Here is a 25,859-nt window from a genome sequence, read left to right as displayed (position 1 = left end):
TTACCCAAACTGCTTTTTGTCTTAAAGAGAGATTAAAATTCAATAAATGTCTATAATTAATAACAGTTGTTAGTAAGAAATTGTTAGTAAGAAATAAAATGAAGCCATGAAACATAAAAACATTTTTGACAAAGATTTTGGTCGCAACACATATTATCTGTTTTTTTTAAACTGAGTGTTTTACCTCTAGACAGCGGTCCTGCCATCTCCTTGCTAGCATTTCTAGTAACGGAGGTCTAAACTTATCCAGGCCCAAGAGGTCAGGGAGCATAACACAGTGCATTGCTGCCAGCTGGCTCCAACCTGCAAATAAGCACAAGGTAATTTCATGGAATTTGTACAGTCAGGCGGAAAGGGAAAAAGAAAAACATTATTACATCAAATGAAGACATGTTTGCTTACTAAAAGAAAAAGAGTATCAGACAAAATATGTCAGTCACCGATTACATTAAAATACATAAGATATAATTATATTTGAATTGAAATGTAATTGTCTTTTTGACATTTATGCAACATCCCCACAAAATAAGCCTTTAAAAACATTTGGAAGTTACCTCTTCATTGTGAGAAACTGATGCTATCATGGCCTTGCAGAAACATAATAATGTCGTACTTCTACACTTAAAAAAAGTGTATACTGTAGCTTAAAAAAGTGGATTCAAACAAACTACTATATCAGCAATGAGGGTTCTGCTATATGAGAATCAAATGTTTGTAATTTAATATTCTTAAGTATAATGAACAAATGGACAGGGGAAAAAGAGCTTGGTGAGCAACATTATCACATTGCATTTTACTTTGAAATGGAAACATCTATTGATAAAGACACTGTTAAATATAAATATTTGACTGTATACTGTAAATAATTTAAATAAAATCTAATGTGTTTGTGTCGAAAGTGTTCAGACACAGTATTTAAGCCAAAAGAATACTAGTATGAAATGTGTTACTTACGGATCATAAAGCAAAACCTTATCAGTCCATATATATTGTTTTCAATATACTGTACGTACGGTTTGGGGAAAATTTAGAAGCTGTGTTTGTTTGATGTGAATGCTCAAAGATTAACAACACTAAGAAAGGGCAACATTTCTTTGTCAGGAACACAGATGTAAACTTACCTGCAGTGCAGTGTGTGTGCGCACACACGCACGGACACACACACACGCACAGGGGCTGAAATAAGTCGTGAATACGTCATCAATTTCATCACTAAATATATTTTCAAAGGTGCTATTGACATGAAAGTTTCATGTTTTCACCACCACAAATTTTCATCACCCACGTAGGGAACAACCACATTAATCAATTCATGCAGAGAAAGCGAAACAAAACTAATTTGTCTGTATTAATTTAAAATGACACCATATTGAACGCATGTAGAAAGGAAGTTGCAAAAACGCATGAAAAGCCAAGACAACACCTCAAACTGGTCAATAATCAAATAGCAATCCAGCTCTTGTCAATGCAAATGAATATCAGCTGGTCTTATTGTGAATAGGTGTCCTTGCTAGGACATAAGTAAAGAAACATCTTATGATGAGTTAGGGCAAAGAGCTGTCTCAAGACCATTGTAAACTCATTTGTAAAACATAGCAATGGTTACAGGCATAGAGCTTAGCTTCTGAATGTTCCTATGAGCATGGTTGGGGCCATAATTTGTAAGTGGAAGGCCAAGAATAAACTGGAGAGTTGCCCAAGAACCAAGGACCACCTGTGGAGAGCTGAAAAAAGACCTGGAATAAGCAGGTACTGTTTGTCACAAGGAAAGCAGCGAGTCATGCACTCCACTGCCATGGCCTGTGTACATGCTCACGATGCGCAAAAAATAAAGTAAAAAAGGTGAAATACTGGCTGGTCTATGAAAGAAAACTTTAGCTATTCGGAGGAGAAATGCACATCACCCTAAAAACATCAACAGTCAAGTTCTGAGATGGAAACATGTTGGTGTGGAGCTGCTTTTCAGCAAGAGGAACTGGTAAACTTCACATTATTGAAGGAAAGCAAGGCCTGTCTAGGTACTGAGACTTGTTTAACAAACATTTGCTGCCATCTACAAAGATAACGAAAATGAAACCAGAATGGACATTTAGCAGGATAATGATCCAAAACATACTGCCATGGAAACTCAATTGGTTTCAAAGAAAACAAAACATAGTAAAGCTGTTGGAATGGCCCTGCCAACCAAATGGCTTGAATACAATTGATAACCTATGGAGAGAACTGAAACTCAAGGTCCATAAAAGAAGCCCACAGAACCTTCAAGACTTGAAGACTACTTGCTTGGAAGAATGAGCCAAAAATCAAATCACACCAAAGCAATGCATGTGACTAGTTTCTCCTTACAGGAGGCGATTTAAAGCTGTCACTGCAAACAAAGGCTTTTGTACAATAAAATGCCAGTTGCCATGTTCAATACTTTTTTCCCTATGTAGTTTCACAGTACAACATGAAAATTAATTTCTGAGTTCATATTTTCTGCTTTCTCTGCATGGATTAGTTTGATTCTATCCTACATAAGGTGAAAATTTCATGTAACTAGCACTATTAAAACTATATTTTGTGAGAAAAATTTGTAAGTGGAAATGGAAGCATACCACAATAAGTTTGCCTCGACCAGGTGCTCCTTGCAAGATTTGTGTTTAATACTTATTTCATTTCAGCTGCTGCGTGTGTGTGTGTGTTTGTGAAAATGTGTGGGGAAAAAGCAGTAGCACTCTGTGCTGCTACCAAAGTTGAGAGTTATTGAGTGGCACTGCTATGTGATGAAAAATTAAAAAATGAACTTTTTCCCAAAAAGAGACTGTTTTACCTCTAAACTAAAGTTAGAAGATCACTGGGTATAGCAAAGAAAGGTAGGCAGCATTTTACTAAACACACATCATACAATTAATCTCTGTATGTACAATGTCTTTTTGTGCTATATATATATATATATATATATATATATATATTCATTCCCATTTTGTATCAATGCATCACATATACACATGTATAATATATAATATACACATTATACATGTATAATATACACATTTATATATATATGTTTTAGTCTCCCCTGCAAATGGCAAATGACAGCTGGGACAGGCACCAGCAAGCCAGCAACCCTAGTGAAGATAAGTGGCTATTAGTAAATGGATTTATTAGGTGGACCCCTGAAATCACATGCTGATTATGTTATTCCATTATTTAATTCTTTCTATACCAATATTGTAAAGTTAACTTGGTCTACACAACAAAATATTGTGTAGCAACATTGATGGTGCTGTAAACATTTGTGGTGATTCCCCTGCGCCACACTAGTGACAGCTTGTGACGTGGGGCATTTCAGCTCATAACCTGATATAAAAACCTCTGGTTATTGATTGTGAAAAGCAGACAATATGTCGAAAAATTTTGAAGGAAGACAATTTTTTTTTTTTTTTTTTATGTTTGGCATGCCAACAAACCATCTCATGTAAAGGAGGCTTCAATAGTTCCCGTTTCTACTGAAAGTTAAAAATAACAATCAAGGTTACTTAACAAATTAAAAAGAAAAACATTCAAATGCTAATGAAGTAGTGTCAAATACTGAAGAGGACATTCATTGGGAAGATTGAGAACTATTTTGCCCATGTCAATGAAGCACCGATTATGAAAAAAGGGTGCACTTCTCAACATCTTAGATTACAAACTAATCTACAATTATATTAGTCAATTACTACTGCTGAAACTGTCTGGTGAAAATAGCAACAACCATGCAAACTGAGCAAAAAGAAGCAGACAAGATCAAGCATGCATAACACAGGAGAGAAATCTCACTGGACAACATTACATTGCACAAGACCAACTTGAGAACAACAGACAAAACACCAGTCAACAATGAGTATGCTCAATACACTCTCAATTAGTCATTTCAAGACAGCTTTGGTTGTTTGCAAGTTCAACAATGCTGAGAATTTGACAACAACAGGCAACATTTGAACACTTGTTTTTAGGTCTTTTGGTTGCTGTTCAACTGAGTGAACTGAAAGTGAATTGAACACATCAGACAGACACAAACATGTAGACACAGTACTGTAGACTCAAACAATGAAGACAAGGGGAAAAAGACCTACATGGACACTTGAGAAAAGCAGAAGCACAATAAAGTTAAGACTGAGGCAAGAGAAGCCAAAACATGAACATTAAATGATGGAAGGAAACTTATTATAGGGATGTCAGTAAACTCTGGCTTCAGGACAAAAACGTCCAAATTAAACCAAATAGAACATGGCATGTTAGTTTAAAGAAAAATAAACAAAATGAGAGACACTAAAAGACAGAGGGAGAGGGAAAATATAGAAAGGGAAGAAGAGGATTTCCAAGGATAGGTGGGTGAATAAAGAACGGGGTGGTAAGATTTCCTGTAAGCTGTACCCATCAGGTTCAGTCAGTACCTTCATTGACTGAAGGGATGCTATGAGAAGCAGGACCAGGGCTGGGGGAGCCAGGGGCCCTCTGAGGAAGAACCCCAGGGGCCCCAATGGGCCCAACAGTTGTAGCGGTAGCAGAAACGTTGATGCTGGCTGTGGTGGCTACCGCAGCTTGCAAAAGGAAGAAAAGGAGAAAAATAGTAAAGAGTGAAGGAGGATGTTAGAAAGCTTTCAACTGTACATATACGAACAGAGAACACGGAGGGAGGAAAGTAGCAGTCAAGTAGCAGCGAAGAATAATATACATTCAATTACAAGACAACAGCAACAGCAAAAAAGGAAAGCAAACAAATACATTGGAAGAAAATCTGTCAGGAAAAAAAAAGCAGCTCACATAAAATCATATAACTCTCATTAGATTACAAGGCACAAAGCAAGGTACAGAGATTTTGGGTCCAAAGAGATTTGAGGATCATTACTTGTTATTCATCATTGAAATAATTAATTCATCTCCAACATTTGACAAAGTACAGTAATATTAAATAAACCCAAACGATAAAAGTACAATCTCATATAGTACAGTGAAAAAGTCTTGGAAATGGCCTTGTAACCTTGTCCAGACTGACAGATTTCAATTCTTTTTCTGATTTCTTCTGGAGGATCGTGGCATGATGAGCTTTTTGGGGGATTTGTAGCCTACTTCACTTTAACAATCTGTTAAATTAGAGTAATATTAGAGTAATTTATTGATGCAAACATAATGGCAGGCAGGTTTGGGTATAGCCGGTGAAAGCTTTTGCAAAACTGTTGCTACTTAATTCTTTTTTTCACACAGATTAGTATTTTTTCCCTCACTGGTAGATCAAATCATCATTTAGAAACTGCACTTTATATATGTATACCGGGTAGTTGGGTTGTCTAAGTGTAATGCTAAAAAAAGCTTAAATGAAATGTTTGCGAATGATAATTATGCAAAAAACAGAAAGTGGGTAAATACCTTTTCACAGCACTATATGCAGGATAAAAGTAACAAGATACATTCACATATAGTCACATAATGTGCACAGAAAACAAAGAAAATCAAGATAAATCATTTCCTCCCAATCACTTGAATGGATGAAAAGTCTTGTTTTATTTTGGAAATCAGCTTTATAAAATCAGAACAAACCAAAGCTTGTTAATATCCTAAATGACAGGACAAAAGGTTATCAGACTGGCACCAGGATATTATTCCCACCTAAGAACTGGAATCAATAAAATCAATACTGTTGATTTAAAATGTCAAATAACCACAAACATTGCTGACATGCTGAGTATGTTAAATTGAGTAGGTTTTTTTTTTTTTTTTACCATCCTAGTGGTGATCATGTAAGTTGCGCTTCATAAGTTTCAAAGTAAGATATTTTCATGTTCCGATGTATTTGTGTTAGTTTCAGTTCAACTTTTAAACAATCCAAAATATCTTTTGAAATGATTTATAGTCTATAATGACAACTTGACTCTAATGGAAAGATCAGTAACACGCAGACAAATTGGTTTAGGTTTTTTTTTTTTGTTTGTTTGTTTTGAGTCAATCTTGAATATGTCAACCCTTGTTTTTACTGCAATTTGCGTTATTTAATTTGTAATTTAAAAACCCGAGTATAACTCGATCCCTGACTTTATTTGTTGTATATATCATGACTTGCCAATTAAATCACATTATGGTGTGTTCTATTAATATGTCAAAACTACGTTTAGAGGCATTTATGCATTGTATATTACACAATTGACTGACAGTCAATTCAGGAGATCCAGCCCACCTCCTTGCTTCCTCATTGCCTCCATCGCGAGGTCCAACAAGACCCCGAGACTTTCAGATGTTGTGAACATTCCCAAACAGGTGGCGGCGCTCAGCCTCAGCTGGCCATTGTTGTTCAGTGCCAGTAACATTCGAGTTTGTCGATGGTAAAGTAAAGGCAAAGGTACTCTACATTTCTTTAGATGTGTATGCCTAGCCTGTATACATTTTCTCCGGGGTGTTTTAATGTTATTTCTGTCTAGGAATGAAGAAATGCTGCAATGTTATGATCTTGGTCACGTGATGTTTGCAAACTAACTCAGCCCTGACTAACTGTGATTTCATTTTCAGTCCACAACAAGTAGTAAATTGGCTGCCCCTTGAGATGGATAAAAAGGGTGGATTTGCTGCTCTATTCATATTCAACTCAACTCAACTCAATTTTAATCATAATACAGCGTTCGGATGAATGGGGATGAATTTAACATGCTATTGCAAAGATATTTTTCTGTGGCAAGGCTCTTCATCCAATCTGCTGGAACTTTAACTCTTTTAGAAAGAAGAATGGCACATTTTTCAGATTTGTTCATACTTACGATTCAGAAAAACTGTATGATTTTCTATTTGCTTATCAGTTAAAAAAATCATGAAAATCAAAGCACTATTTTAAAAACAGCATATATTATGTATTAAAAAAATAGTATACGAAACCAATTCCAATTAAATTGGGATGATGCGTTAAATTGTAAATAAAAACAGAATGCAATGTTTTGCACGTTCTTTTTTAGGTTGTATCCAACCAAATACACCACAAAAACAAAATATTGAATGCTTAAATTGCTTAACTGTTTTCTTGCAAATATTAGCTCATTTGGAATTTGATGCCTGCAATGTTCCAAAAAAGCTGTGATAGGTATCAATTCCATTCCATAAAAATACCCACTGTGATGTCACAACGATACAACTTGCAATCTTAAATGATGTATGACAATATTGTAGTGTATCTTTTTCTAAGCATCTGTAGATATTAAAAACACATATGCATTTAAAAGCAAAATATAACTGGTTTTGTAAACCTGTCATAGCAACATTGTAAAAGACATCGCAAAGAGACAGATGACAATGACTAACATTTTTTTTTGCGAGGAAGCAAGAAAATAGAAAATAAGAAGATAGAAAGCTGCACATTAACCTCAGGTAACAAATGAAAGTGCAGTGGAAGACACACTTGTGCTTGTGGTTCTGTTTTTTTTCCCTACAGAGCGAGCAGCAGGCTGTAGCCATGCAGGAGAAGATGAGAATTATAAATGAAAGAAGAAAAAAAACAAGACAGTGCAATAAACCAATATAGTGATGACTTCTAGAACTATTGGTCGGCAGTTTAGCAGCACTTAGAACAGGAAAAATACTGTACATATTGTGCAAGATTCGTAATTGTTTTATTTTCCTTAATTGTTGTCTTAACCTTGTAGATCAGATGGTCTGGACATATATTTTGAAAAGCATGAATGAACATTTTGAAGTGTGTGTTCAATGAAAAAAAAATAAAATTAAAAAAAAAAAAATATATATATATATATATATATATATATATATATATATATATATATATATATATATATATATATAATATATATATATATATATATATATATATATATATATATATATATATATATATATATATATATATATATATATATATATATATATTATTTTAACAAATACTAAGGAAAAAAAATCATTGCTCTTCGCTTGTCTCTTGTATTGATGAAAGATTTCAGGGCTCTATCTTTTCTTTTTCCATGGGGAGATTGTAAGCAGCTATTAGTGCACAACACACACACCTGGTTAGAGTAGACTGTCTAAGCAGAGGTCATGGCCAAGTAGTTCCTCTCAATGGGCATGAATAGGAGCATGGCGCGAGTCCACGCGTTTGTCACGCTTCGCTCCCATTAGAGCATGACAATAGTACAAAACCCCTTTCGCTCCTCACCAAGAATACAAGTGTGCCATCCAAGGCAAGTGTGTGTATCAACAAATGTCCAATGATAAGTGTGCATGTGTACGCATGTGTATGGCAGATGGTGACAGATGGTTACAATGTCGCCTAGGGTAAACCAGAACAAGTTTCAACACTTCATTTAGCTGTAAAATAAATGTGTTTTGGTTCATTTTTGTAACTTTGCCTTTTATCAAAAATCTTCCTGTCTGTATACAGCTTTAACAGTAAAATTTTAATGGCATAGACAACTTTGTGGCAGACTTGTCATCTTCTTTTACAATTGTATACATATTTATTTAACATAAAGTTAAACACTAATTTTATCTGAACTTTTCAGACCTAAAAATGAACTTTGATCAGTGTTCAAAAGTTTGTTGACGATGACATTTTAGAAAAATATCAGGTCAATAAAAACATGGTGCTCAAGAATACTTCCTTAGATCTTGGTAGTTTTTTAGTTGATGAAAGCATTTGATAAGATAAAAGCGTTCGATGCTCAAAAAGACCTTGAAAATAATTAATTTTTAAGAAGGTTGAACTCCAGCTGTTAGACGTCTTCCATGTCAAAAATGACAAAAGGGTCCTTTAAAAGACCCAGTGAACAAGGAAAACACCAACAGCTTCCTTCTGTGATATTTTTTTGGAGCCTCTGTGGGATTTATTGCCAGTAGGCAACATTATGAGCCCCCACCTCTCTCCCAACGTCCCCGCAGGGCCCCATGGGTGTGTGAAGCAAGCGCCCCCTCCTTTTGTATTTACCTTGTTTGATCTGGGCTTGTAGCGCCGGGTTGGAGGGCTGAGGGGGTGTGGCCGGCGTCCTGCGAGGAGTCTCCGGGGTTCCTCCTGGTCTGGGAGGCCTGGAGGAGGATCACAAAGACGAGGCATGAAAAATTAAAAGAACGGACAGGAGAAAGGTGGAAGAGCACAAAAAAAGATGCATGGACCTTTCGTCCTTACACACACCCACACACGCACGTGCGCGCGCGCACACACACACACACACACACACACACACACACACACACACACACACACACACAAAAGGGCATTTGTATGCTCAGGCTATTGAATTTTTAAGCAAGGGCACAATCCTGCATCTGAACGTAGCAAAGGTAACTCCGTTTTTGAGAAACACAATATCAAGAGAAACAATTACAAAACAAGACTACAAGTTTCTGATTAATGCATACACTTACTGTTGGATAACTCCATTAAACACATTTACACGTCCCCATTTTTAAATACACATTTTTACATTTTAGAACTAATTGAAATACTGTATAAATGTGAGTCTAAGAGGTTTTCTGTTGTTTTGTTGTTAGAATTAATGGATCGAGTTAAAAAAAAAATCTGTTCATTCAAACACAGGACATTACTCCAAAATTATGACGCATGAACATAAGCAATAATGCCAGAAAAATAAAATATTTCTGTCCAAAGTAAAAGGTAGTGTTTGCAAATGGTTTTCTTTATTCAACAGAAAGAGAATACAATAAAAAAAAAAACCTTGTGAACCAATTGTGATGGTGCTCTTTGTATGAAGATGCAGGCAAATGCAATGGAAACATTTTCAATTTTCACTGCGTCTTCCAACCAGGTGTGACATTTACAAGAGCAAAGAAATATAAAAAGTGGTTCATGAGGTTTTTTTTTTTCCCACCACTAGAGAAAACTCCTTTTAAATCTACATTTCATTGCAACTGTCTTACTACACATTAAAGTTTTAGGAGCTCACACAGAACAAGCACACCAACAGTTCAAGCAATTCGTTAGTGTGAAAATGAATTTTACCAACTCAATGTGATAGTTCAGAAAATCAGGGCCTTGGGGAGTCCTAAATCTCTGTAGGACGTTGAATGACTAGTGTGTTGTTTAAACTTGCCGTAGTTTAATCCACAGAAATGATATCATTAAAATATAATTTGAACAGGACTGTGTTTTCTCTTTCTCCATTTATTTCATGTTTTTCTCGCTGCAGTGTTTTTCTGTAAGGGGTTGATGAAATCGCGCAGTGGTGTTCGAGTAGCTGGACCGCGACCTTTAGCGTTAAATCTTTTATAGCACAATGAGAGCACAAGCAGACCAAATAAACACCTTCACACAAACTCCATAGACTTAACAGAATGTTTTTTGTTGGTATACTGCATACGTGCACGGCCTCCTGTGTTTGAACTGTTGATTCTGTGTGTTGACTGAATTGAAGACCTTTTTTTTTTCCTTCTGCAATTTCATCTATGGCTAGACGGCTTTCTTGGTGGCTCTAGATACACTCAGTTCACATCTCAAGCATGAGAAACGATGCCACCTTAACCAACCAGGTACGTCAAAATAATGACGAATCAATAATGCAGTACAGTGAAAACTATTTTGCAGCTTCTCAAAAATGTTACTTTTTTGTCACTTAGAGCTTACTTTCCACACTTAGAGATCATCAAACAAATTTTATATCTGTGTGTGTATATGAAACAAAGCTATGTGTGTATGAAACAAAGCCTTTGAATATTTAAAGGGTGAAAACAACAAGGCCCTTAAAACGACTTTTGGATCATTGACCTCCTAATGAAGCTTAAGAACTGATAGCTGATATTCCCCCTTAGGATTTTCTAGTAAAGAGCAGAATCCAAGGTTCCTATCAAAGCATGGTGTCCATGTCTAGAACGAGCAAACCGCCACCGTTTGACCTCTTATTCTGAAATGTTGCTATACAGCTACACTAGATGTAATGAGATACACATGACCCCAAAAATTTTATTTTGAAGATCTATTGAAGACTCTCCCAAAATTCTTGGCAATATTTCAGATGTTATGCAATAGTAACTTTATAACCCTTTCCAGACGGCTAGATGTCTATTACTTGACTTCAGGAATTTCTATGAAACATGGCTGCTGGAGATCTTTTGGATGACGTCAATAAATGTGATTAGCCAATGTAAAGACATATTTTGATATTAACGAGTAGGGGTTGGGTGACCTGTCGTTTCTTAGACAAATTTATCACAATTTAAAAGCTGTGTTTTATGCTTGCTTGATTGATCATTGTTAATTAACATTGTTAATATTAACATTTGTTTGATTATGTTTAATATTCGAGTGATGAAATTATGCCAAAAAAATTTAGCCTCTGAAAATAGGCATACTTTTTCCACTTGTTTTTCAAATGTTTGAATGCATTATTTGATTCTGTACTCATTTTTACCTGACTGGTGCTTTTTTCATGTGCTCGCCGACAAAGGTAGCATTGGTCATGCCCATCAGAGTGTTGGCCAGAGAGATGACAGACAGAAGGTGCTGCGTAGTGACCGCTCTTGACACGCCGTATGTCCCCTTGCCAACAATGTCTGACAATGTCAGCTTCCGGCCTGTTGCAAGGGACAACTGCCTCAGCAACGACTCCTGACAAATGGAAGATGACAAATGAACCAGAAGAAAGTTGATCGTGTGAGAGTAGAGCGAAAGTTATTTTATCAGCTAACATGACAACAGAAGACGTACGCATTAAAACAAGTGACAAATCAATGAGTAATTTAAGAAGTTCATATTTCATTAACTGTCCATCCTTCATGAACCAAATTTAAAAAAAAAAAAAAATCCTCTAACAGCCAGGTAAAGATACAGTAACTTTTCTTGACACCATCATATTGACGATACCGATTTTTCTTCATAGTTGCACCGTCATATAACCCAAAGTTTCACAATTATTTACATAGCAAATTTGATAAGACTAGAAGATTCCTCATCTTCAGACACATATCGTCAGCCACACAGAAATCGCCAGTTATTCTGTGTGGCCGATCATACTTCAGTGTTTTTGGAAAACAAGAAGAATCTTTAAAATAGATGTTGGTATTTATTTTGGAGGTATTTTAACAAAAACGTCAACTAGATGTGTGAACGAGAAAGCAAAAGGAAAAAGACCCAAGAAAAAAAAACAACTTGTGTTGAGTAGTGTTTCATGCTTCTTGAAATATGACTGAGGCAGCAATTATGTTATGTAGCACACTGTACCATACAATTTTATTTAAATAGCACATTTAAATACAAAAAAAAAAAAACAACAAAAATGACACTAATGTCCTGTGTTAGACAAAATAAAGAATAGAAAAAATAGAATATCCCAGCTATGTATTAGTGAGTGTTCTGGCGGACATGGTGGAAGAGTGTTTTGAACGTCAGCCTCACAGTTCATAGTCCCTATTTTATTCCAGTTTACTCTGGAGTTTGCATGTTCTCCCCACGCCTGTGTGGGTTCTCTACAGGCACCCTGGCTTCTTCACACATTCCAAAAACAAGGCAAGTGAATCAGAAACGCTAAAACCTCTAAACCCTTAGGTGTGATTGGGTGTGTAAATGGTTGTTCGTCCCTGCATGCCATGCAGTTGGCTGGTAACAGGTTTTAGGGTGTCCCCTGCAGACTACCCATAGGCAGGTGGGATAGACACCAACAAGCCAGCCATATCCTATAAGGATAAGCAGGTATAGAAAATGGATAGATGGATGGATGGATCTGTACTCAGTATCATTTTTAAAAGATTTTTATAACAAGGTGTGCCCGTCCGACAATAGTAAATGATCCACAGTTAATCCCTTTGAATTACTCTAGAAATAAATTAACTGAACAAACTACATGGATGGATATATAATTTTAAAAATATTTTAATGGGTGAGGTCTCTATCTGGCCTGCACATGGATGGTGTCTATCAGCTGGGAATGATGATGCTTAGTGTTTAGTGTTGTGTTTTGCATACAGATTGTTACATACCTTGAAGGTGGGCAGCAAGAGAGACATATGACCTCCTCTGGAGATGAGGCCAAAAGAGATGGGGCAGTGTGGCCTAAGCATGCCAAGTCTCTCCAGACAGATACCATCCAGCTGCTCATTGAGACCCCAGGCATGCAAGCAGGACATGAAGAGTTTGGCTGTGTCCATTGTCAGGTTGTACTCTAGAAGACTCAGAGATTTTGACTTCTCCTCGCGCCTTCTCATCTCCTCCTCTTCCTCTTCATCTTCGTCTAGCAAGTGCTCCTTGATGGTTTCCTTCATTGTTTCCTTTACCTATTTTTTAAAGATGTCAACAAGTGTTTTAAGCTACATATTTAAAGGTAAAAGTACTTTATTTTTCATGTGGCACAAAGGTCTGTTCCAGAAAGTATGTGTAGATACAACTTGTCTGATTTAATATACAATAGTTAACACAATCTTTTCATTTGGCGATTTATGTGACAGAAGCGAAAAGCCATATTCACTTCATTGTGTGCTTTTTCCTGACCTGCTTGAAGATCTTGTTGGCCAGAAAAGAGCCTCCCTTGTCAGCTCCAGCCTGGCTTTTCTGCAGCGTCTCGGGGGACACCAGCATGGGATTTGGCCTCTGAGCTTCTTCTGTCAGCAACTGGATGATAACTGCTTCCACGTCAAAGAACAGCACATGCATGTCGGGGTCTGTGACGTTGGTCTTCATCGCCTGGACCACCAGTGCATTGTGGGAGTATTTGGGTAGGTTTCCCTAAAGTGGGGGAAGAATGTTGAACATTCTAAATGGAGTAAAACCAGTAAATGTGTGACATGGGCAACAAAGGTTTACCAGAATAAACTAAAATAGTAATTTTAAGTTTAAAAAAAAAGATTATTTTAAGAAGAATTTTTACTGGAGGATCCTTCATAAGTCATAACTGCAATGTATGATTTAAAAAAAATATCCATATGAAAAAATATTTAAAGAAGGGAAGACAAATAATTAATGTATGAATGAATGAAATATTATTCTTGTCCTGGTCTTTGAACAATGTCAGTGAGTTCTAGTGGATTAACATTGCCACCTAAAGGCCGAGGGTTCCATTGCTCGCAAGTCTATTTGAACAATGACAAAGTGTACAAGTCAAGAACCCAGAAAGCAGGGGAAAATCTAGTGTGATAAAAGTAATCTAGTGTGGCTTAGGTATTAAAACGTATACGATAGAATAAGTAGTAGTTTAACTCTAAAAAGCTGATATCACAACACACTGTAGCACATTAATTGATGATTTAACATACATACATTTACCATGCACATCATCTTATTATGTATTTTAAAAAATAGCCAGCAGATTTCAGAAATGTACTAATAGCCTGTCTGTCGTTGATATACTGATTATTTTAAAATAATTTGTTTTTAATTTGCAGAACTTGCAGATGTCCACCTGTGTGACAACACCATGAGACCTCTGCGCCACGTTTGTGGCAAAAAGATTTTAGAAAATGTACTCATCGTCTGTCCGTTGTTGATATACTGATTATTTTAAAATAATTTGTTTTTAATTTGCAGAACTTGCAGATGTCCACCTGTGTGACAACACCATGAGACCTCTGCATGACTGCGCCACGTTTGTCATGTTTTGACCAATCTTACACTGTTTTATCCTTTCACTGTTTTGAGATTCCCCTCGTGACCATTCAACATTCAAAAGCTGCATGATTAGGTGGAAATGTGTAGATGTGGTGGGAACAAGTTCTTTGTACATTTTCAAGCCCTCTCGACTGCTGCAACCTTTGTCCCATTAAATAAATAAATAAGTACACACCTTTATACTCATTTTGTACATTCTGGGTCATTTTAGGAAAAGTGATCAAACGTCGGGGTAAAAGAATCACATCTACGATATTTACCTTGCTGTCAAACATTAAAATCGGTCAAGTTTGAGCCAAAAAGCAAGCTGTACAACAATAAAACGTGGCTATGCATTTTTTTTAAGTGTTCTTACATAACGCCATGTGCATACGTGGGAATTAAAATCACTTCTGATAAAATAAATAAATACATAATGAATGGGACCTGAATGGGTCCAATATCCAACATCCAAAATGTAAATTACTGTATTTGGCATGTCTAACTGGCTCTGTGAAATCACACATTTTGGGCGTTACAGTAATTACTGGCAACTTGAAATCTGAAAATGTGAAACTTTGACAAATGATGAAGAAAGTATGCAATTTGAATTTAGACTTGAAAGGAAAAAAAAAAACAACGCCATAAGAAATTCAAACGAAGCCCAAACTAAGACCACAAAATAACGTTTTAACATATTTCTGCAGGAGCAACAGGAGGTTTTAATGACTTGCTTTGTCTTAAGACTCCATTTTGGGTTCTACTCACATCATTTCAGTGTATGATTAAAAGACACTGAACTATGCACTCTGACTAAAATGTTCATAAACTACCTTCACCCACCCAATGACATGACAATTTAATGTATCATGTCCATTTGACAAGCATAGAAAACAAAAACATCTTATCAGTATTAAGGTAATTAATTACAGAAAAAAAGGTAATTAAACAAATGCATTGATAATCTTTTCCCACACTCTTGCAAAATTGTATCACCTACAAACTAGAAGAAAACAAAAAAAACAGTTCAGCAGATATGCCAGAGGACAAACTCAAAGTCACATATTGACTTCCTTACACACAACTAAAGGTGGTAACTGTAAACACAGATGATGGCTTGCTCCTGACTGGGTGTATTGTTTGTGTTGATAGTATGACATTTCATGGTCATTATCTTTCATCACACACGGCAGGGGAGTATACATATCCACTCACACGGTGGATGGTGGATGGTTTTGACCCATAATTTTTATAGTTATAAGACAAAAATGACCCATGGGGTGGGAAGCAAAAAAAAAAAAAAAACAGCATTGATGTATATCTGATATAGAAAGGCAGGAAAATGCAGCAGTTATGTGGTGGCCTTTTCAGAAACAAGCTGTGATTATGAGACACTAAGAGGAAAATCCTGGGAGACCCCTCCAAGAAACACACAGTGGAAAGAATACAAAAAACAAAAAAGGAAAATAAAAATAAGCATTAAAAAAGCATATGCTCAATAACCTAAGCGATAATTGCACCTATTAGTGCTGTGAATCATAAACCCTTGTTGTGGTAGAAGCCACATGCTAAACTCGCAGGCGAGAGTGAAGTAATTTGTTCCCTTGTTTGTTGCTGTGATCAGAATTTTGATATGTGAATATTCCTTTATGAAACCATGAGTACCTGGCGTAGGAAAACAATGATTTCCCAGTTACGTAGGATGTAAAGAGCAACTGTGTGCACACAAGCATATGCAAACAATATTTCTCAATCCTTGCTCGCACGCCGTAGATCCATGAACGAGCATTTTACCGATGAATGACAGAATAGCAAAAAATGTGTAAAATGCCCACCTCTAATGGTGACAAAATGAGGACAGCATTGGGGGTAAAATTAAGCGGTGGGAGGGTGAATACTGTTTTCTTTGGCTTGAAAAAAATTGCAGACTGACTAATAGAAAGGGGCTTGGGGTGCTGACGAATGATAAATAATAGACAAGCAAAAAATTTGCAAAAGTCCCACCTTTGCAAGACACACCAGAATATAAGTTGCCAGACCTAAAAAAAAAGGACACCCCCTCATTTTGAAATAATCTACGGTCAATTCTGCTGCAACCCAAGTACAGTGGTACCTCGGTACTCGACCGCCTCTATACTCGACCAAATCGGTGCTCGACCAAAAAATTCAAGTAGATAATGCATCGGACCTTGAACAGATTTTCGGTTCTCGACTAGCCGAGCCGAGCCGAGCCGAGCCGAGCCGACCCGAACGCGCTCCTCGGCCCTTCTCGGCCAGCGGGTAAGCGCCAGTTCAACTCAGACCCCCAGCGGAGTAAGACGTTTGTTCGAGTATTTCTTCCCGGATTTAAACTTTTTCGTGTTGCTCTAGCCCTTAATAATGGATCCAAAGAAAGACAGTGATAAGGGGAAGGCAAAGAGGAAAACAATGAGGACCACTATTGAACCGAAGAAGGAAATTATAGCAAAATATGAACGTGGTGTACGAGTGTCCGACCTCGCGTCGCAGTTAGCTAGCGTCATCATGGAAGGAGTAACTCCCTCCCGTCCTCTCCACATCCATTCCTGTATGCCATCAACCACTCTCCAAAACGTAAGTAAATTATACAAAATGGTTTATAATGCTTTATCTTTATCATGTACTGCTTGTGCACATTTACTTGTGCACACATACTTTCCATTATTTCTTATGGGAAAATTGGTTTCGGTGTTCGAACAAATCGGTGCTCGACCACCACCTCAGAACGGATTATGGTCGAGTACCGAGGTACCACTGTAATAGTTTATTTAGTAAATATCCATGAGGTTCAGCCTCCAAACTACAAACATGTCTGTTTAGTTTTGACCCCAGGTGTGATTGAGTTTGACACTTTTGAAATATAGATCGAAAAATATATGCAAATCATTGTATGTAACAACATAATTGGAATTGGGCTTTACATTTTGTGCAAAAGTAACCATAGGAAATATTGTCAACAGCGAAAATGATATGTCTACAAATTGATGAATTTGAAATGTCTAAAAAAATACAGATTTAAAAAAAATGAATAAAATCCATATACATACACGTTTCACAGTTAGTAAGTTAGGAATATTGTTATTTACATGAGTGCAGGCACACTGTACACAGTGAGACCATTTTGTGGAAAACAAAATAAGATCTACCTATCACCCAAATACAATTGCCTCCCTACCCTAAAAATCTGAAGTGAAATAATACCCTATGTATCATAGCTACGAAGATTCTCAGAATATTCCTAACTTATTGTGAACAGTGCAAATGCAATTTGAACAAAGCTAATTTGCTTATGGTGGGAACGATCAGTTTTACCCTCTGCAGACAATAGATGCCAACCTAATTACTTAAACACCGGTTACTTCTGAGAGCCTGCTCTGCAGTTATTTGTTGAAATGTGACTGTACCTTGTCAGCATTGTCTGCCGCCAGCAGATTGGTGGCAAGTGTTTGCAGTTTGTGCTGAGCCATGTTCTTCAGTGCCGCCAGGCTTCGGCGAGTCATTGCCTGCTTCAGGTTGACTGCCGAATGGCTCAAGGCATCCACAGTAGCTGGAGCCAGCTCATCGCAGGCGTTGAGAATCTCTACAGCTGTTATACCCATCACACAGCGGTCCAAGGCCCCTGCGAACATTAAGTAGCATTTACTAAACAGATTGGATCCCGGGTAGAAATATACTATACAGCAACCTTGGCTTCATGTACCCAAAATGTTTGTTTGGTAAAGACTCAGAGCATGTGAGTATTTTTCCAGCCACAGTCTAGGTTATTGTTTGGACTGGAAGTCCAATTTGCTATTTTTTACCATTATAGGAGGTCAAACTTTCTTGTTTCTGTTGTTTCTGTTTCTTTATATCATTCCTCTCAAGCCAAGTTTATTTGGATAGCATTCAGTTATCTGTCAATTATCGATATTTTATCAATGCTAAATATTATTCATATCCCATGCCTTGTCTTGAATGTTATTCAGGTTACACTTAGCTTGAGCTTCAACAATTCTGTGCCCTTACAAAAGAGAGAGCTTTAGAGAGACCCCATTAGCCGCAGACACACCTGATATCAGGATTGGCTCTAAGTACTGTATTGAGTGAGAAGAGAAGTGGCACCATTATGCCGTGTGTGTGTCAAAGAGAGTGTGAGCATCTGTTAGCGTGTGTGTGTGTGTGTGTGTGTGTGTGCAAGCGTAGACTCGGGCATCAGACATGTAATGGTGCCATGGATCACAGACACAAACTCGCTCTTTCTCCCAGGCTCTCTCTCACGTACACATACGCAAGCATGCTTTTTCTCACTCACTGTCTCATACACACTCTTTAATTTCACACTCAGTTACCCTGCAATCTCTCAGCACTACAACTCATTCAGGTCCCCAAGCACACACACACATACAGACACACACACACACAAACGTGCACACAATGCAGCAATATTGTTTAGCTGCGTTCAAACAAATGTTGTATTTAAACCAGTGCTTCTCAAATAGTGGGGCGGGCCCCCCTGGGGGGGCACGAGGCGATGAGCCCAGGATTGTGTAATTGAAATACAATCAGAATTTTCTTTCTTTTTTTTTTTTTTTTTTTTAAAGGCACGTTGATGCACTTGGTTATTTTTTTCAGTTATAAAATAAGCTGTAACCTGTATGAACACTGTAAAAAATAAGTAACAGTTATTGAAAGTTGATTTATTTTGCTTATTTCTTTTTTTAATGTTAAAACAAGGATACAGATTTAGGTATACTTATATAATTTTTATTGATAATAATCTCATTTATAGTCAGCATGTCATGCGGGGTGCGCGAAAAGTTTCCTCTTTCCTAGCGGGGACTTGGCACAATGTAATCGAGAAGCACTGGCTTAAACTGATATGCATGTGTTAAATAGTGCTGGCATGGATATGGGTGCATTTTAATAAACTCATATTAACCCCTGGAGAAAATTTTGACCCAACTCTGACTTTCTATTTTTAATGTGTGAAATCAAAGGAAAAGGATACAAAAAACACTAGTAGGCTAAACTATCGCATAAATTATCAAGACATGACGAGTTTCAACATGTCATGATGCCGTCCCTTCTAAATACTTGCAAACGGGAGATCGAGAGGTAAATCCTTTAGGTGTCAAATTCAACCCACGTCGGGCTCATTTACGCCATTCAAAATTGGAGCACAATAGAAATTTATGTGTTGACATCCTAGAACACTAGGTGGCACTAGTGGCCAACTTATGACATTTGCAAGCTTTTCAATGACTTCAAGATAGGGTCAGCCTAGACTCCCAAAATGCAAAAGTCTTCAGAGGTTATAATACTGTAATTATGTCATAATAAACATTCCTAATTTAAGTTCATAAATATACAGCGTAGTTACTTTTGCTATGATCATATTTTCACAGGTTCTGCACCCACCAATATTATATATATATATATATATATATTATATATATATATATATATATATATATATATATATATATATATATATATATATATATACACACACACATATATATGTGTATACGTGTGTGTGTGTGTGTGTGTTGTGTGTGTGTGTGTGTGTGTTCAGAGCTGATGTTACTGATCATTTTGAAGGGTTGAAAGTAAATATATTTTTATATTTGACGATTTTATAACCCTTTCAATGACAGCCCAAATTGGATGATAATTAGGCCAGGCAGGTGAAAGAAATTTAACTCAATCTAATTTAAAATCCAGAGAGGCAAGGGATTGGTTTATCATATCTATCAGTGACCTAAAAAAAAATTAAGAATGGTTTAATGTAGAATAGGATTGCAACTAACAATTATTTTGATGATTGACTAATCCATCATTTACAAGTAGTTTGCTGATTAATCAATGAATTCAATACGTATAAGTTCTTTTATTTTTTTCTTAAATGGGGTGGGACCTAATTCAAATTGAAGAGGTAAAACTTAATTTTCTTTGGTCCAATAAGTCAAAAATCAGCAAAATGGTTTTATTTTAATTTAACAAATTGTTAACCAGTCTGCTTTCATAAAAAAAAAAACTTTTAACGTGAAAAAAATCCAGTAGAGACTGAAATACTTAGCAAGTTTAGATCTATAAACAATTATCAATTACTGCATTTCACCATAGAACACACCTAAGCATAGAAGGCATCCCTAATTTTAGGGTCAAATCAATTTTTAGGTCCGCTGACCCAAAGGGGTCCATGGCCTGACTGCAGGCGGTCCGTGAAATAACTTGGGTTATTAATAATAATTAAAAAAAAAAACAGTTTTGTGAATGTCATTTTATTTTTTATTAAATTGTGAAAGTGTTCATGACTGCAATAAAGCAATGAATTGAACCAGTTTAATATATTTTTAAAAATGTCATACAATCTTGAAATTTGTAGAAATGCATTTTGTGTCTACAATTGCTTGCTAACAAGCCAATGAAGCTAAAGCTAAAGTGGCATTTTATTTTATAATGCTTGTTTGACTAAATGATTGGGGGCAATTGACCCAGTTTCTTATAAGGAAGCGTGCAATTTGCAATATTTATTTTGTAAACATCAGTATAGCTGAAAAGTAACAGATATATTTTTTGTCAAATTGAATCTGTTGATGAAGAGAAAGGACACTTATGTTTGGTTTACATGTTTGTTTTTTATGTTTCCACAAAATGTGCAATGGGGGTCCTTGGAGAAATTGCGTTCTAAAAAGGGTCAATGACTCCAAGGAAGTTTGAGAACTCCGGTTCTATGTTACCGTGTATGGAACGTAACAATGTAAAAATTATGGTAAAACAAAAGAAATCTTATCTTTGAACGTCTCGTCAAACTAATGTTGAATGCTTTAGAATGTTTTTCTTTTTGTCATATCTACCAAAAGTTGTGCACCAGCCGTGTTCCACCAAGTTTATGACTGCGGTCATTTGACATATACACACACAATTAATAAACAAGTTAATGTTTATCGGATGCGCACGTACTTTTGGCCTTCAGTTTTGGGAGAAAAAAAAAGTGACTCTTATATCTGGGGAATTACTGTAAATTTGTCAGCAATTAACTTCTAAATCCTTGCACCCCTGACGTCTAATATTTATGTATGTACTATTATTACCCTGTCCCTTAAACTGTATGCCTTGGCGCTTACATGCCAGCTTTTGAAAGATTACTGTGGAGCAATCATTTACAATTTCGTTAGCAGACCACTTACCACCTAATCATTGCAAATACAATGTTCTAGCCCACTGTGTTGCAGTTTATTTCTTGCTGCCACGTTATATCGAAAGAGATTGTTTTTATGATGGTTTTACAGTACAGTATATAAGGATGTTCCAATTTAGACTTGCACAACTTGCCGTGACTCTGAATTGGAGGACTGTGCAAGAGTGAGAATAGGCACTGGGAAATTCTTGAAAACAATTTTCATTCATTTAAATGTGATGAAAGTGTGATGGAGACCTAATACAATTAAAAAAAAAAGATTGTTCATTTTCATTCTTCGTGATTACGTCTGAAGGCCTTGCATTAAAAATGGTTCACTGAATGGCAACTCTTACCTGTATCCATCTGCCAGACATACACAGAGCCATCAGAGCATCCAACAACAAGGTAATCATCAGCTGGGCGCCACTTGATGACTTGGATTGGGAAGAGGTGCCGCGAGGCAAGCATAATGCACTTCCTTTCCCTAAGACTGAGCAGGCCAACCGAGTGATCACTGGCAACAGAGCAGACACAGTGTTGCACCCGAGTCTGCGGAGAAAGCAAGGCCAGAGGTTTCAATTGACAGGATCCATCAATCTTTTTTTCAATACCACTTTTCTGTTTAAGACTACAATTGCAGTGATTGACTTGATTCATGGCCACAGCCCCACTAATCAGACACTTGTCAGACCCAGGCCCAGATTTCAAAAGAAAAAGGAGATTTGTGCTAGGCCAACTGCCGTAAAATATGTGCTAGACAAATCACAAAGTGACTCGTGTGACAACCACTGTATGTACAAAGCAAAAGTAACAGTCATATAGTTATTTGAAATCGGGGTTGTGACCAAGCACTGAACGGGTGCCAACTGTATTAAAGTCACTAATTTGAAAAATTACACTACAAATGGCCATCAATGTATCAGAGAACGTTATATATACACTGAATCATAAATCCATATGTATATACATACATACATACATACATTCATATCAAACAAAAGAGCAAGGAACAAATCTTAAAAAGTAGGCTCTTTAAAAAAAAATTCCTATAGTACTGGTTATCAATCTTTTTTTTTTTTTTTTTTTTTTAACTGTACCCCTGTAAAATATGTCTTTAACCAGGTACCCCCTAACCTGTGAAAAGCATTTTTGGGTGGGGAAAAAAATGAATAAATATGTTAAAATAGAGAGCTCTGTGAACCATGTCAGAATTGTTAAAAAGCAACACTTGTCGTAGTAATTCTAGCCATATTTTATTTCGCAACTACAGAAGCCAGATCGTGCGACATCATCTGTTTTATTCTTGGCTCGTCTGACAGAAAATTGTGTCACAATTGACGAAACACAGCAGTATGAAACATGACAAAATAAACGCTTTCAAAGTTTTCATTTTTGCAAAGGAATCAACGTAACACAAAACAGCAAAACGTTGCTTCATGTTCCAAATAATTTCTTCTTGACTTGAAAATAAAAATGTACTGTTCCTTTCGCAACATCAAAAAGTATGCAATTTGATTAACCTGCAGAAACACTTACAAAATCTGTCCTGGAATACCTTTATACCCAAGGGATAATTGAACCCCGATTTAAGAATTGCTGTTCTACAGTTTTCAACTATGTCACAAATTCAAATGAAGAGGGACTCACACTGCAGTTTTCAGGTGGGACAATGAGTTGGGTGATCTCCCCTCCATGGACACAGAAAATGTGCTTCATCTCTCCAGTAAAAATGTCCCACACAATGACAGAGAAGTCCACTCCTCCAGATACCAAAGAGCGCTGGTCGTAACGGGGAGATATCTGGTATGGATACAGGACACAGGTCACCTTATTCCTGTGACCTCGTAGTGTACGATGGGGGGGCCATCCTGCAGGGAACACGCAAATCTTAGAACACTGGAATGTTGCTTTTCCTAATACAAACTTTAGTAAATGAAGAAAAATTGTAACTACAACCAATATTTTAAAACTGATGCTTATGTTAGAGTAATTTGAGTACTAAGTACTGGCAGAGAATCTGGGGAGGATGTAAGATCATGGACCAAGGAAAAAACTTGCAACATTTTAGTCAATTTTCAACATTTTCAGGGGACAATGTTTGAATGTTAAAAAAAAAAAAATACAAGCAAGATTTTGGCATAGATGAAGTTGCAAATTATTATTAAGTCTTAATAATAAACTTGTGTCAATAAAGTGAGTGTAAGTAGTCTAATGATTCTACCAAAACTGTCTCTTTCACCTCTTCTTAGCATATGTTCACCCTGTAACAACTGAACAATGGCAGTCTGCGTAGCAGGAACCAAAATAATGCTGCCATCTTCTCTTCCGCAAACGAGTCGACCCTGTGAAGGGATGTAGACACTAGCCGTCACCTGAAAGAGGAAAGCATTTGCATGTTATTGGCAGATTACACAATTATACTCTATTCGAAATGTAAAAATACTGTAAGAGGAATGTATTCTATCATTGGGTCATACCTTAATGGGTTCCTCTTTGTTAGGGAGGATGCTGAGCTGGTCAATGATACCAGAAGAGACTGGAATCAACTTATCAAACGCCTCTTGGAGGCTGATGGTGGAAGAGACCTGCAGCTCTAGAGAGATGGAGATACATAGCTCTATGAGATTAGCTAACATTTGGTGCAGCAATGGGTCTCAAACTTATGTCCAAGGATCTCCATGGGTCTACAAGCCATAGCTTAGGGAGTCCTCAAAAAGGGGTTAGGTTTGCAATAAATTAACACTTACAATGTGCATACCTAACTTTAAGAAAAAAAAAAAAAGTTTGTCAGATATATTCAGTAATGACCCTTGTGCAAACACCTAGGAGTTGTCTGGACTCCACTATGTGGAATAGTACCATATTTGGGGAAATGTATTTTAAAAAACAGAGATCAGTACAGTATGTAGTATCAGGATCAGTCAAACTGAAAAAAAGTATGACTTAAGCGTCTGACAAAAATAGAACCGATATGCTGCCACCATACTGAATGTGGTAAAGTGGCACAATCACTTCCTCATAGCAATTCAGTTGAAAATGACTAATCATTTGTTAAGCATAAAACAAAACCGTTATGTTCTAGGTGTAGGGGCACAATAATAAAAAGTGAATTTCATGACAAAATGAGATTTATATCTACATATTTTATTTTGCCAAGAGGCAAATAAAACCCCAAAGTTGTATAAGCCATCTGTGTGATACACCACGAGACGTTCCTCTGCTTCTGTGTCACAAGATGACACAAATACTGTATCTAGCAATAGCAAAACAATAACCAAGCTTATTTTTTTCAGTGTTCGTACAATTTTCATCAAACATCTAAAATGTGTCTTTTCTAGCCTTTTAATTGATGTGTATGATTGCCTTATTAAAGGACTGTGCTGGAGAGAAAAAAAAAAAAAAACACTTATGTGACCCCATTAACAAAACAAATTTTTACTGATTCTTGCTGAATTTGTGATTGTATTTGTATTATATGGCATGGAACATTTATGAGAAAAAGAAATAATAGCTTTTGAATAAGTACGAGGCATACTCATTCATGGTGAGTTGCACATTCTTGTGCGGTTCTGACAAAATGTGTCTGTACCCGCTGGAGTCGATGCTTGACGTGGAGGTGAGGAGTCTGGGATGCTCCACAGAGACAGTCTGCCTGCAGAGTCTCCCTGGATCAGTAGCTTGAGAAAGGGCTCCCGTCGACCAAAGAAGAAGCAGGTCACAGGGGGACATATTAGGAGCTAGAAAGTACCAGAAGTTGGAGGATACTTATGAGGCCCTGTGCAGTCTTAAGCAATGGATCACATTATTTGCATATGCAAAAGTTAAGGACAGTGAACAAATCAGCTGATACACCACTTGCTCAGTTTTTGAACAGCTCGTTGAGATACAAGTTTGGTCGTGTTTTAATATCATGAATACACATATATTTTTTTTTTAATATAAATCACAGTGGATGCCTTGCTCAAGTGCATGATTATGATGCCCCCGTATGTGATGTTTTTCGATTTGATAATGGCCTGGTGTATAATTTCCCTACTCGTTGTGATTGTTTGAATGAGCCGTAACATGGCAATTTAACTTTCTGGAGATGACAACCATTTTAATGTTGATTTCTCACTCTAAACACCCCCAAAT

General features: G+C 36.7%; 1 protein-coding gene across 2 annotated transcripts in view; it reads right to left on the bottom strand.

Moving 5' to 3' along the window:
* wdr7 (WD repeat domain 7) overlaps positions 1–25,859 on the bottom strand; it is a 69,713-nt gene that overhangs the window by 38,051 nt on the left and 5,803 nt on the right. Inside the window, exons 10-21 of one of the 2 annotated variants that reach the window (XM_088435135.1) lie at positions 25,315–25,462; positions 24,203–24,318; positions 23,965–24,097; positions 23,373–23,593; positions 22,079–22,274; positions 17,965–18,179; positions 13,451–13,684; positions 12,943–13,236; positions 11,379–11,575; positions 8,942–9,039; positions 4,422–4,568; positions 185–303 (exon numbers count right to left, since the gene is read on the bottom strand). In XM_088435135.1, coding sequence (XP_088291261.1) covers positions 185–303; positions 4,422–4,568; positions 8,942–9,039; positions 11,379–11,575; positions 12,943–13,236; positions 13,451–13,684; positions 17,965–18,179; positions 22,079–22,274; positions 23,373–23,593; positions 23,965–24,097; positions 24,203–24,318; positions 25,315–25,462 — 2,118 coding nt within the window. The remainder of the gene's footprint in view (positions 1–184; positions 304–4,421; positions 4,569–8,941; positions 9,040–11,378; positions 11,576–12,942; positions 13,237–13,450; positions 13,685–17,964; positions 18,180–22,078; positions 22,275–23,372; positions 23,594–23,964; positions 24,098–24,202; positions 24,319–25,314; positions 25,463–25,859) is intronic. The other variant, XM_088435136.1, reaches the window with a different exon arrangement.

The sequence above is a fragment of the Hippichthys cyanospilos genome, chromosome 15 (genome assembly GCF_059441005.1).
Source record: "Hippichthys cyanospilos isolate Australia breed blue-spotted pipefish chromosome 15, RoL_Hcya_1.0, whole genome shotgun sequence".
Taxonomy (NCBI): Eukaryota; Metazoa; Chordata; class Actinopteri; order Syngnathiformes; family Syngnathidae; genus Hippichthys; species Hippichthys cyanospilos.
The sequence above is the reverse complement of the archived record's forward strand: the minus strand, read 5'-3'. Positions and strand labels throughout refer to the sequence as shown.